The sequence below is a fragment of the Cynara cardunculus genome (genome assembly GCF_001531365.2).
Source record: "Cynara cardunculus var. scolymus isolate 2C chromosome LG 9, CcrdV1, whole genome shotgun sequence".
In the NCBI taxonomy this organism is placed as follows: domain Eukaryota; kingdom Viridiplantae; phylum Streptophyta; class Magnoliopsida; order Asterales; family Asteraceae; genus Cynara; species Cynara cardunculus.
Window position 1 is genome coordinate 15,661,614 of NC_037536.1, and position 13,908 is coordinate 15,675,521.

A 13,908-nucleotide genomic window follows, 5' to 3' on the forward strand; every position below is an offset into this window, starting at 1 on the left:
TTTCACAACACATTAGCAATGGCAAAAGTTGTCCAGGACTTGAGGTGGTATGGACCCGAGCAGTTTTGCTAGGTCTGGATTCTAAGCTAGAACTCAAAGAACATGGAGAATCCAGACCTAAGACGGAATCGTCATCACCAGCACTCTTGCCACTGTGTTGCAGCATCGACTACACTTGACCGATGTTCACAACAGCCGAATTGGGTGGTCCACGACAATCTTCGGTTACTCCATGGTTTATAGGAGGCTAGTTGCCGCTTGGGTCTTGATCAGGGTCAACATACCTGTTGAAAGAGTACTAATAACTGAATCAAACAAATCCAGTATCTCCCATCCATAAGTGGAATCCGGATAGGTGAGATGTACACAAATCTAAAAGAGTCCACATAACAAAATCATCAGAAAATGGTCATAAAATCCCAAGGAAAAGAGGGTTACAAAATTAGAGAAACAAGGATAACAATATGAACTCTACCCCCAACAAAATCCACATTTATAATTGGCCAAAAAAAATGGTAAAACTTGTATTATCATGTATACAAGTATGAAACTATACGATTAAACGGAAAAAAAGTGAAGAAGAACAAAACCGACACCATTTTACCAAGAAAGCTATGGAGAAAACGTCTATGATGGGGAAACAATCTCGTCTCGATATACAATATTTGTTGGATCCCTAAAACCCTACATACAACCGAATATGGCCACGGGAAATGGCGACTTCTTGAGGTGTACTACAACTTGTTAACAAACACATTGTACATGGGTAAACATACAAGAAAACGGTCAAAAGTGAGAGAGAAAAAGAAAACACCCGAGCAGAAGGCCACGGAACCAATTCCAGCTAGCAGCATCGGTTAGGAGAGCTGGTGCAAGTTCCTGTAACACAATTGGTCGTTTAATCGTCCCACTGAAATTACAACAACTTTCAGTTTCTTATTTTTCAGATATTTTAAAGCTAAAAGCACCTCCTTGTTAAAACATGAAAGAAAAAAAGAAATTACAGTCTCCAATAATGAGCGGTTTTGGACCAAAGGGTATCAGCCGAGTGGTAAATGGGTTACCAATAGATCCCGACCTCCCTGGAGGACATGGGTTCAAAGATGAGGAGTGTGTGATAGTTTCCCCGTTATATTAAGGGTAAAATAGTCATTTAAGTGTCCACATTTCTATTTTACTTTGTCCGAAAATAGGTGTCCACATTTTTATAGGAACTTCTGTACCAGAAACAACGGTATCTCCAATTAGAACAATTTGAATATTTAATTATTTTAATATTGAATAGAAGGACCATATCAAGTGTCTACTTTTCCCATTCTACCCTTAATTATGAGATGGAGGTTAAGGGTAAATAGTCATTTAATTAAAAAGGTGTAAAAATTACACGTTCCTAAAACCATGTCTTTTTCATCGACATTTATTTTAGGACGCAGAGAGTACTTAAAAAACGAGTTATTTTGGACAAGGTGCCAATTACGACTTCTTTTACATTAAAACCTTCCCAGTTTGCCATATATAAATATTATATATTTCAAGAAATCCTTCACAATTAGTCCAAAATCGTTCATTCGGCTTCTTTCGGCATTTTTGCAAGATTGATGACTGTTTTCAACTAGAAGTCAAATACAATGGTTCATGAGTTGACCACTCCTTGATCAATGGTCAAAAAGGATATTAAAACGCATCTACGAGGTTAATTGTTGCAAATTTCATGAGCGGAGATACATACCTAGATGTGAAACATCATGGCTGTGTTTTAACATTCTAAAGCATAAAGCCTGACCCTGCAATACAAGGAAATAGACTCACAGGTTATTCAGTCAGCTCCACGAGGCTGATCGGTAGTGGCTTAATGATATAAAAAGTGACTTATTGAGTAAGCTTATATAAGGAGTTGTATGCAGACGTTTTTTCCAAACTTGCTCCTCCCAATCAAAAAACACGCACCTTCCATCTATGAGAAAACCCTCCCAAACAAAAGTCTTTTAAATCCATAGAGAGAAAGTAATCCACATAAACAGCTTTATCTTATACAAGACTTAATGGAAAACCAACCAAACAGCCCTATAATGTCATTAAAATGAAGCACTTGCTGAACCAAATAATGCAACATATAGTTTAATAGAAATGTTTGGTTATTAGTCAAATATAGGAAAGTTCAGGTGAGAACTTGTTTTTCCTTGAGAACCCGAGAACTGTCCACAGAATGCCACATATCCCTCTTCAGGATGATATTCATCATGAATAACACATTCATGATTAATATGAACGTGTTATTCATCATGAATCGCATTCATATGAATATGTACAACATTCGTATGAACATTCATGATGAATAACACGTCCATATCCTTGATGAATATGCCAAGTGTAGTATTGTGAGTCGTCCCCCGGTTCTTAGTGAAAATGAGGTTCCTAACAGAACCGCCCCTAGTCAAATAAATCCAAATAGACGTCTGACAAAATAAGATGACACATCGACCATAATCCATATTATATAAAAGATCGTTAATGAGCAAAAGGAGGTAATCTTGGATTGAAACTTCGTCAATATATCATGTTGCATTTATGTTTTTTTTGTAACCATGGGTGTCTAGGCCATCTTGAACACACCTTGACTAATACATTGGGGTCGTGAAGATAACAATCAGAAAAATCCTCAATGGTTTGAGGCTCAAACCGGCAACCTATGGGCAAGAGCACGAAGACCCGGCCTTTATTTGCCGGTTAGGTCTCAAGATTTGTTGCATTTTTTTGGAAAGGTGTCCTAAGCTATGCCCAGACCAATCCCGGCAAATTGCTACTGATAAACTCGGTGGCCACAATTGTTGTGGATGTTGCATGTAAATTTGGGACATCTTAGAACGGAAATTGTATGTAAACGAGTAACAACCTGTACTATCGTTCTACATCCATTTGTGTTTCAAGAAAGTGATCGGGTCTAGTGAAAGTCATCCCGTGAGCACCATTAAATTGAAGGACTCTAAGCTTGCCTTCCTGCAAACACACATAATATTGCAAGTGAATTAATGTTGTTTAAATGAAAACTTCAAGGATAAAAATGTCGAACAAAAATATGAAGTTAAAGAATGCGTAAATAGTCGAGTACAAACCTTTGTTCCATAGACAATACCTCCCCCCGAGAAAGGGTGAAAACATGCTACATTCACCTCATCTTCTGCGCTAGGAAGCACACTCACGAGTTTCATATCCGAAACTCTATATACCTAAATCCCCATATACAAAAACCGAGCTCATCAAGAGAATGTAAAGTGGATCTTCATGATCTCATAACAACACGTGCATGAATACTAAGAAACAACTTCAATTAATTGTATGCACATGTGCATAAAGTCCAGATGAATGATCACCAGGGAGTTCATCAGTTTTTCATTATTTAGAGGTTTTCCCCCTAACCTAACTTTGAAATAACATCTAAACTTCGTCACCATCATGCCCAAGCCTTATGATACATGCATGCCATATAGTACAATGACATTAGCTCTCATTTAGTTTTTGGCTATTTGATTGCAACAACTTCAAACAAAACACGTCGAAATAGTAAATATTTCGAAACCAACACTAATACCTTAAGTTGTGATTTTATCCTAGGAATCTTTCTAGCAAGCAAAGGTCCAGGGGCGGACCCACTCTATTGGATATGGTGGCACGGGCCACCACTTCGTTCCTTCATTGTAGTGTAAAAAATTATAGGGTCGAGAAAGGTGCCACCGTATCATTTTGTTTTGTGCAACCGTATATATTTTGAAGCTACAATGATAACACAAGTTTCCCTTGATAGAGTTGGTTTGCACGACTCTTCTCCCACCCTAGACCCAGGTTCGAATCCGTTTGTATCATTTTCCTTACTTTTAGCTTTTAATTTCAGATTTATTATGTTTATGAAAAAATGTACAATAAAAGGATTGAACACAGGACCTCACATATGAAAAGCAAAGAACTAACCAATAGACCAATGATAATTTTGTGAAAAATATCCATATCTTTGTTTCTTATAGTCAAACGGTGCCACCACCTAAAATTTCTAGGTCCGCCTCTGCAAAGGACTATCCTATCTGCATAAATTAGTGTCAGTATACCACCCTACTTGTGAAAACACATTCAAACATTTATCAGTTTACAAAAATGAACAATCTTATTGATTCTACTTTCAGACTTCAGCACCACCTATTATCAATAAGAAGTGAAATAAGACTTAAGAGTTCAACACCTCTTAAAAAACAAACAACACCTTATGCTCGTTTAGGGAGCGTACACTTTTTAGAAAATATAATGTTCAAATCAATGAAATTCACGAAGCTAGGTTTTGGAAGAAACTATATTATGAACCAGAGTTCCTAGATCAATTTTTTCGTATTCCCACTAATTCCATCCTGGTGCCTGTTGTCCATCATGATGGCAAAAATGAAATTAATTCTCCCTATGAAAGGACTCCAGAAATAGATATTCTCTACTGGCAACAATTGGTAAACAGAAGAAGCTGTACTTACTATTTACGGGAGGCTCAATGTTAATTTTGCGCAAATTATTACTCCCTGCACTCGAAAATAAGTGTCCACATTGCTATTTTTGTTCGTCCCAAAATAAGTGTCCACCTTCAAAGTGCCTACTTTTCAATTCTACCCATTATTATGAGATGGAGAATTCATTATTCCCTCTACTGTTAAGGGTAAAGTTGTCATTTAATCAATTAAAAGTGTAATAATGACACATTTCTAAAAAATGTTTTTGCGCTGGAGGGGGTATCCACGTAGCTCTGATTTAGTCTGTCATGTGCCAAAAAAGCACATATTTATTGCTAAAGAGGATAAAGATTGTTCAATATATCAAGCTTTCAACATGGTTGTCTTATCTTTTGTAGGAACGAAGCGGGTATAAATTTAGAAAACTGGGTACAACCAAGAGAAAATACGGAATATTACCTCCAAAACCGTGTAAATAGATAAAGAAGTCTCCCCATTTATATCAATGCTTTTGAGAAGGGAACTATGGCGTCGACCATAAGCAAGCAGTATGTGCTCAGAAGTAGGTGAAAACTGCAGGATAGCAGAAAAGAGAGATTATTATAAAACCTTCAAACAATTGATGGCACTCGAATCTTGCACTTGTAATTTCCACCTAGGATAGAGTTTATGTTTTAAAAAATGGGAAAAAAATCCACATGGGTCTTTAACCAAGGTTTTTGGAGAAAAAAGACGCGGAAAATTAGTTTAAGGAATCATATATGATGGGATTTTTGTAATTTAAGGACTAAATTAGATGTTGGACCAAAGGTCCCGTGTTTTTGTTGGCAAATAACTCTAAGCCCCGTTTGGTTTGCAGGATTTGGTGGGATTTGGAATTGGATTCCATTCCAATCCCGTGTTTGGTTTAAAGGAAAATCTGAAATTGAAATCCCGGGATTTCAATGAAATCCCACAAACATGAGATTTAGAAATGCCATGAGGGTAGTTGGTATTTCGCAGGATTTCATAGCATTTGTTTGTAATGATGTTAAAAACACTTGTTTTGTAATAATCAATCAATAAAAGGGTAATTTAATTACTTTCATAATTGTTTTAAATAAAGAATGGAGTTCAATTCCATTCCAAAACCCTCCAATTCCAAATCCTTCCATGAAATTCAAATCCCTCAAAAACATTCCGTTAAACCAGACGAACCCTAACTGAATTAAGTGAACATACGCAAACAGCATATGGAAAACTAATGCAGAATCAATGAGCAACATGAAATGTTTAGATAGACTAGAAAGAAGTTTACCTGGATTGACGTCAAACAGTGAGCAGCTCTAATTGGCCATGAGATAAGTACCGAACCGAAGCTACACAAGCACGATAATTGTCAGATTTACAACTTAATACACGAAATAAAGTAGTTAACATAAAGGCACCTAGGCAGAAGTTATTGGTAAGAAGAAATGAATCCCTACGTTGCCTCCTCGAGTGAATATATTCGAAGTTCATAGATCACTTGACGAGCAGAAATAGGATGTCGTGTAGGAGATGTTCCAGCCCCCCTGGCCTCTTGATGGAGTTGGGTTGGCATCCCAGAATCGGCTTCAAACTGAGGAAGCACACATGCAACACAAGCAGCTAGATATCTTCCACAAGGTGAAAAATGGGCACCCATTTCGCTGCAACAGCATACGCAAATGAACAACCAACATATGATCACCCCAGACCTTAAAAAACCGTATCTAAGCATATATAGCATAGAATAAATACATATATACACACATGAAGCTCGAATCATAGGGGTCAGGTTCAGGGGAAAACTGCAAAAAATTGAAAAACTAAGAAACAACCCCGGCAACTGTTCATCTTGTCGGTGTGCACATGTTCATGCAAGTAATCTTTTAGCAATTTGTCCAGTATGCACATGTGCATAAAAAAACAAGAAACGGTTTCAATTACTTGTATGCACATGTGCATACTGTGGGTGTTCCTCAGTTTTTCATTTTCTTGGGGGTTTTCCCCTGAACCTTCCTACCAATCATAATTAGAACAAGTGCACTTTTTGGGTCAGATGATTCAGGGTGCATGGTTCAAGAATCTGGGTTCAAATTTGTGTATATAGGTTCCATACTACAATGCAAATGAAACATAATATTTTGTGCTTTAACGAGACAAAAACAAAGATACTGCCTCTATCCCAAAATAAATGTCCACAATGGAAAAGGCACTTTTAGAAATATGTAGAAGTGTTACACTTTTAAATTAACTAAATGACAATTTCATCCTTAATAAATAGAGGGAGTAATGAATTTCTCCATGTCATAATTAATAACAGAATTGGAAAGTGAGCACTCACTTTTGAAAGTGGTAACTTATTTTTGGGACAAACTAAAATAGAAACATGAACTCTTATTTTGGGCCAGAGGGAGTATTGCATTTCACGAAATGCGACTTCGCTTAAAAAATTGAAAGTGCCTCTGAAATATTACCTGCAAAGGACAGCATGTGGAATAACTAGACGGCATCGTTCAACCTTGAGTGAGGCACTTGGATTTTTCAAATCATGAGGCCATATTCTTAGCTTCACGGTGCACGGCAACTCAGCAGCCGCTGTGGCAGCCAGTGATGCCGACAGCTGAGACTCTATTCGACTTATAATGGGAAACGAGTCACCACCGTCGTTTGGCTCATTGGTTGGAGCACTTTGCCTGTATTCCGATGCAGAAGTCAAAGTAGCATGTGGATAAAAATCCCATAATCCCGGTCTTTCAGGATTCACCCTATTCATATTGTATGGCATGACCAAAGAAGCCTCCGCAACTTCCCTACTAGTATTTGTCGATTCAGGTGTCAAAGATGTTAAACCTGGCCTCCTGTCACCAACTGAATATCTATGTGGACTACCCCTAAGAGGAAATGTTGATGGCGTGCCAACTTGATTATGACCCATTAACCATCCTTGCATGAAGGGTAATTCCCAACGTACCCGATCTCTTGATAGGTCTTGCCTAATCTCGTCCGACGCCTGAGCCAACGAACTAGGTCTTGATTCATGAACACCTTCAACACCAGAGATATCCATGTTTGAAGGACCATCTTGATGGGATCCATCTGAAAGTTGCAACGAGCTACGATTTTGATTAGCTAAACTATCATTTACGGGATTATGGGTGTTAGAAGTAGGCATAGAAGAAGCCATCAGATGTTCATATTGTTCGGTTGAATTTGCATGAAATATATGTTGATCAGAAGATTCTAACAGTCTGGTATTCGAGCCAACAGGTCTACTGCCGTTCTGCGGTTGTGGCCTTGAATCAACTCTTAGAATTGAAGGAGAGTAGAGAGGTAAGGGCATCAACGGTAGTTCTGCTGCTAAACTTAGACGATCTATCCGATGCATATTGCCCATATATACAGCAGGAGGGGGATAATGCAGATAACCAAGAGATGTTGCAGGTGCCATTTTAGAATCCGAAGAGTCAAGATCATTGACCTGAAAACCCATTCAATTATTTAGAACAAGAGAATGGTTTTTAAGAGTATCTCCAACAGATTCTCTATAATTTCTCCAAAATGGAGAAGCAAAAGTTGAATTCTCCCAAAAAACAACATTCATCTCCAACAGTTTCTCCATTTTGGTGATTTCAACATAACATTATTATTAAAATATTCAATAGACTTAATATCCCAAGAAACTTTCAGATAAACTTTATACAAAATTGATAATGCATGTGGGAACAATTAAAAAAGGGAAATTGTCCAAAATAGCCAATTAGACCCACGGTCTTCACTTTATAGCCACCTTTTCAACTTTTTGACCGAAATAGCCAAAAATTACACAAGTGGCACTTGTGCAACTTGCATGACCCACTTTTTCAATATAATATTCAAAAAAAGTAGACATATGCAAGTTGCATAACTGCTACTTGTGTAATGTTTACATGGAGAAACAAAAAGTAGACTTGCACAAGTAGCACTTTGCAACTTGCGTAATGTTAAATTTTCCTGAATATTATATTGCAAAAGTAGATCACGCAAGTTGGGTAAGTGCTACTTGTGTAATCTCCGGCTATTTTGGTCAATTTGTTGAGAAAATGGCTACAAGTGAAAAGAGAAGGCCTGATTGGCTATTTCGGTCAATTTCCTTAAAAATATTTCTGTATTCAGCATTTAATTTTGAAGAGTTCTCCAAAATTGGAGATTTTTATCCTCTCTACTACTTTTTCCATTTTGGAGAAAGTTTTGGAAGATATGTTGGAGCAAAAAGAGGAGGTTAAAAACTCCAAATCTCCATTTTCTCCATTTGGAGTATCTGTTGGAGATGCTCTAGTAATTCCAAACCGGTGAAAAGAATGCTACCTCAGCGGTTAATAAAAGTGGAGATGAATGTGGATGGAAATGCACGGCACGAAGAGAACGCCTTGTCCTCAATACGATAGCAGGTGAGGAGGTCTCTCCTTTGCCACTGTACTGCCATAAGTACAGCTGAAATTGAAAAGCTACTGTCAATATAGTGAACTATCCCTCACTCCGAGGCCTAGGCTCTAACTTTACAAAAACAAAATATCTAGACAAGAGTCGGGTTCAAAAGAGAGCAGTGACCAAATAAGAGAACACGAGAGCGACTAAATCATGTGATTTTACACTAAAATCACGTGTAAAATCACATGTGATTCACGTTGACCCTGATCCATAATCACATGTGATTTGGCCGTTTTCTTGTTTTTTATTTTGACCCCAGAGACATGACTATAGCTAAGTTAGTATTAACACCTTATGGCCTGCAGCAACTGCAAGCAGTTCTCCTTCAGAATGGAATGCAATGGAAGCAATAGGCCGGTCTGTAATAAACACAAATATGCAGACATAAGATGAACACAAATACATAGGCATACAAAATATACGTATGTATATGTACAAGCATGTTTTCATGTGCTAGCTTTCATCTTCATGCAAACATTGTACTCACTCCGTCCCAAAATAAATGTCCACAACGGAAAAGGCACAGAGTTCTAGAAATGTGTAATTATTACACTTTTTATGAAATTAAATGACAACTTTACCCTTAATAATAGACGGAGTAATGACTTTCTCCATCTCATAATTGATGGTAGAACTGGAAAGTAGGCACATACTTTTGAAAGTGGACACTTATTCTGAAACAGACTAAAATAGGAATGTAGACACTTATTTTTTGGGATGGAAAAAGTATGTAACTATGTATCAACATATCCTAAATGGTAAACCATTTAATATTTTCTATTTGCTTGATTGATTGATTACCAAGGAATCCCATCAATATTCTTTTTATTGATGATTGATGAAGTAAGGGAAAAGAATGTTTAGTAATTACAAAAATCACGGGATCCTATGCATTCTGAAGTATTTGCATTCCATAAGCGAACTTCATGGTCCAAGCTTCCACTGGCAAGTATGTCTGGACGCAACGGGTGAAATCTAACCTGTTAAATGAACACCAACACGTAAACAGATAAACAGGTCAACACATGTTTAAACCATGAGATACCTGATATCTTATATCAATTCAAAGAATCGCAATTATCCCATTTCAAATACGACAACTAAGTCCACGTCATATTTCCATGGAAATACAAGCCTACAAAAAAGTTAAGCACCAAACATAGAAAATATAGAAAAAATAGCAGCTTTAATGGAACTCTAGGTGATAAAAGACTCTGATTGCTCAAGTTCGGTTTGGTTCAAAGACTCTAATTACGCAAGTCGCGAGTCTTCACGGAAACAGCCGATCCACTCTCGAGGTAGAGGTTGGGTCTGCGTACAACCCACCCCTCCCAGACCCAAACCCAAACCCCACCTCCTGGTGGGCTTAGGGTCCGTTTGGTTGGTTTCCATTAAGTATTGTATGGATAAAGTTGTATGTGTGGATTAATCTGTCTATATAGATTGAGAAGGTTTTCGTTTGGGAGGGTTTTCTCATAGATGGAAGGAGCGTGATTTTTAATTGGGAGGAACAAGTTTGGAAAATACTTGGCTTTCTGCATAAAGCTCTCTCCTAGAAGTTTACTAAATTAGCAACTTTCTATATCATTAAGCCACTACCAAACAGTCATGTATAACTGACCAAATAAGTTGCAAGTCCCACTAAGGTCATTAAGCTGCTAACAAACAGGCCCTTACTGGGTTTTTTGGTTTGGTTTGGTTATTCAGGAATCAGGACACAAGCTATGTGCATAGTTAGATGACGAAGATATTTGTTAAAACTAATTACGTCACATTCAAAGAAAATGCTAGCATCAAAATTGACCATGAAAGAAATTAATGCATCGGTATCTTACCACCCAAGGTGTCCTTCGATGTCCACTCAAAACCTTCAGACATTTCCCAGTTTGGCAGTCAATTATTTTGACGGTATGGTCACCGCTGTCAACCCCGAATTGAGCTACTTCAATTAATATAATAAGAAAAGCTTGTAACAACAAAACAAAAACAACCAACGACGTACTGAGTAGACGCAAGAATTTTCCCATCTGGACTAAATGCTGCTGCAATAGTTGATCTCGGTGAAGGCATTAATGGACAATACTTGGCTGATAAACACCGCAAGGACTCAGCCTCCACCCTATAAGAACACGTAATTTGGAAAAACGATATAGCTGCACTTTTACTTATTTTAGCTTGGAAGTTGGATTAAATTGACAAATATACGAGGGGATTAAATAAAACTCAGCTTTACGTAAGTACCATGAAAGAAGTTCCCGCCTTGAATCCCGAGCACTTTCACTTTTGGGTTTAACAAACGACCGATGGTCATGCTCAGAAGTTCCACTCCCTTGCCTTCGCTGTAAACCCTTTCTAATTCTCGGAGCTATCTCTCTCCTGGCCAACATTAGGAACACGTTCCTACTACGGATAAAATTTACCTGTTAGATGGCTAGTATCCAACAATTCTCACCTCTAAAATCTCTGGCATAATTGTACTAGATTTGAACATCAATACTATTATAATTCATTTAAAACATACTATATGCGAACCTAAAAGAAATAAAAACATATAAAAACAACAACATGCAAACCCTAGACGAAAGAAGAAGAAAAACTATAAAAATACCAACAAGCAAGACCTATTAGAAATAAAAGAAGGATTCAATTGGCTGACTTGACAATGCAATTGAACAAAAAAAAATTGGAAGGGTGTCCCCGGCTATGCCCAGACTAATCCCGACAAATTGTGACTGCAAGAGATCAACCCTGATAAACTCAGTGGCCACAGTTGTTGTGAACGTCTGGAATAACCCAGGGCAGATGGGATATTCCACCACATCCCCCTGGGCCTCAATCAATATGCCACAACCCTTGTAGTTGCAATTGAATAAATTCACAGAGACTATTCCGGCAAATAAATAAACTAGAAGTGCAAGACAACCAAAATATGAAGCAACAATCCGGGCAGGGATTGCAATTTTCGTAAATTAAAACATGGTCAGGATATGCTAAGTCTAATATATCTTATGCATCACTTATGGACAAGAAAATTCCTATGGGTTTCGTGAAGGTGAAGATGAAAGATCATCTGCGTGTGAACTTGTCTTCATGATATCCATTCATATAAATCAAACTTGAAAAGGTATCTTTAAGAAACCGAGAGAGATCAAACACGTAAAACCAGAGTTTCTATGTGTTGTATTTCTCCGCTCCCTCACTTTACTTCTTAAAGATACCTCTTCAAGTTTGATTTATGTGAATGGATGTCATAAAGACAAGTTCATACACATATCATCTTTCATCTTCACCTTCATCTTCACCAACCCATGGTGGGTGTGCTTTAGTTCCGTTGTTTTGATTTCGGTAACTGGGTTGTTTCTTGTTTGGTTTTATTTATGGTTGCCTTTCAAAAATTCCTATGGACAAAACTAACGATCGCTAATAGCACAGTGATCTAAGATGTGGAATCAATCATTACAAAGATCTAGCAGAATTTTTAAGAATTATTACGGAAGTACATGATCCAACTAGCGAAAATTACTACTTTCCCTAATTGCAGAAGATAAAACCAAATCCGACCACCAAATTATATCAACATATCCATTTTCCATATCCTACCATCAACTGTTCGATTAAAATATCCAAATTCAGCATCCGTAAATAACATAGATCAATCCAGATTCTATCAAGAGAGAAAAATCATTGAATTAAAATTGTAAATAATCACGAGGAGCAGATAATTCAATCTCACTTTCGATAGGTTGGTGAAGGTGAAGAGGAAAGATCATCTGTGTATGAAGTTGTCTTCATGATATCCATTCACGTAAATCAAACTTGACAGAGAGGGAGAAGAGACATCCAACACATAGAAACCCTGGTTTTAACTATCGATCTTCCTCGGTTTCTCTCTATGATTGGATTTAGGAAGTGAAATTTTGATTAGAGAAACCCTAGCGAGCGAGGTAAAACCGGGATGATGTCTGATTGATGTGCAAGCAAAGGGAACAAATCTCTCTCTCTCTCGCTCACTCCCCTCTAATATTATTAGATACAAAACATATGTTCGTATATTCTTGTAAATTATAAACCAAAACAAACAATAAAAATATTATTAAATATAAGAAAAAAATAAAAATATTATTAAATATACAAAATCATATATGATTTACGTACAAAATTATATATGATTCGGCGTGATTTGGCTGACGACTCAAGTCACGTCATAAGTCGTTTGATTCCATTTATTGACGTGAATGTAAAAGACATGTGATTTTGTACATTAACGACTTTTTTTCTTATTTTCTTAAATAATTAGCGTTCTCGTTTGAACGTTTCTCGATTCTTGTATGTACCTTTATATACATGCATTTCATCCAAACGAATGGTTACTAAGTTGTTCCTCAATTTTTAATTTTAGGGGTTTCCTTGAACCTCTTTTTATTCTGAATTTTGATAAATGTGACTATTATTACATACGAAATATATGTACATATATTCATGTAGGGTCAGGTTTATGGAAAACAATAAAAAAAACCAGATAAACACTCGGGTAATTGTTCATCTAGACTGTATGAACATGTGCATACAAGTAAAGTCTAAGCAATTTGTCCGCTATGCACATTTGCATAACATGCACGTGCATAAAAACAGGGAAACAATTTTAATTATTTGTATGCATGTGTTCATATCATCCGAAAAAATGGTTACCCGGATGTTCCTTAGTTTTTCATTTTTTGGGGGATCTTCCTTTGAACCTCAATTTATTCATGTATTTTGATAAATGTCACTGTTATTACATACAAACTATTACATAAGGTGTTGTTTTGACATGATTTTTTCCATCTAAGACTATAATTTAATATATATTAATTAACATATATTCGTGTTCTTTATGTGTTTGTTTTATACATATTTGGTTCACAATGTAAAACTTTCTAGTTGTATTTTTAAATTTTTTTTTTTTGTTCAC

The 13,908-nt window shown here is 36.9% G+C and overlaps 1 protein-coding gene across 8 annotated transcripts; it reads right to left on the reverse strand.

Moving 5' to 3' along the window:
• Nucleotides 1-495: 495 nt before the first annotated feature.
• Nucleotides 496-12,944, reverse strand: LOC112517961. 8 transcript variants are annotated; one of them, XM_025125413.1, is made up of 15 exons: nucleotides 12,691-12,944; nucleotides 11,199-11,357; nucleotides 10,960-11,076; nucleotides 10,793-10,877; nucleotides 9,829-9,937; nucleotides 9,249-9,316; nucleotides 8,835-8,960; nucleotides 6,965-7,968; nucleotides 5,951-6,154; nucleotides 5,782-5,842; nucleotides 4,944-5,057; nucleotides 3,114-3,227; nucleotides 2,894-2,997; nucleotides 1,730-1,784; nucleotides 496-879 (listed from the first exon to the last, which is right to left on the reverse strand). In XM_025125413.1, the coding sequence occupies exons 1-13, from the start codon at nucleotides 12,756-12,758 to the stop codon at nucleotides 2,899-2,901; spliced, it is 2,328 nt and encodes a 775-aa protein (XP_024981181.1). In that variant the 5' UTR covers nucleotides 12,759-12,944; the 3' UTR covers nucleotides 496-879; nucleotides 1,730-1,784; nucleotides 2,894-2,898. The 8 variants fall into 8 exon arrangements, with proteins under 8 accessions (XP_024981181.1, XP_024981184.1, XP_024981179.1 ...); XM_025125416.1 differs by having other exon boundaries at nucleotides 10,960-11,110; XM_025125411.1 differs by having other exon boundaries at nucleotides 10,960-11,115.
• Between the last annotated feature and the right edge of the window lie 964 nt (nucleotides 12,945-13,908).

Bases quoted from the DNA above. Each gene is read 5' to 3' on its own strand.
- LOC112517961 (XM_025125409.1), bottom strand. From the start codon at position 12,758: ATGGATATCATGAAGACAACTTCATACACAGATGATCTTTCCTCTTCA. The intron at 6,155-6,964 runs GTAATATTTCAG...ATGCTGTTGCAG, and splicing joins CCACATGCTGTCCTTTGCAG to CGAAATGGGTGCCCATTTTT. The intron at 5,843-5,950 runs GTAGGGATTCAT...GTGCTTGTGTAG, and splicing joins TATTCACTCGAGGAGGCAAC to CTTCGGTTCGGTACTTATCT.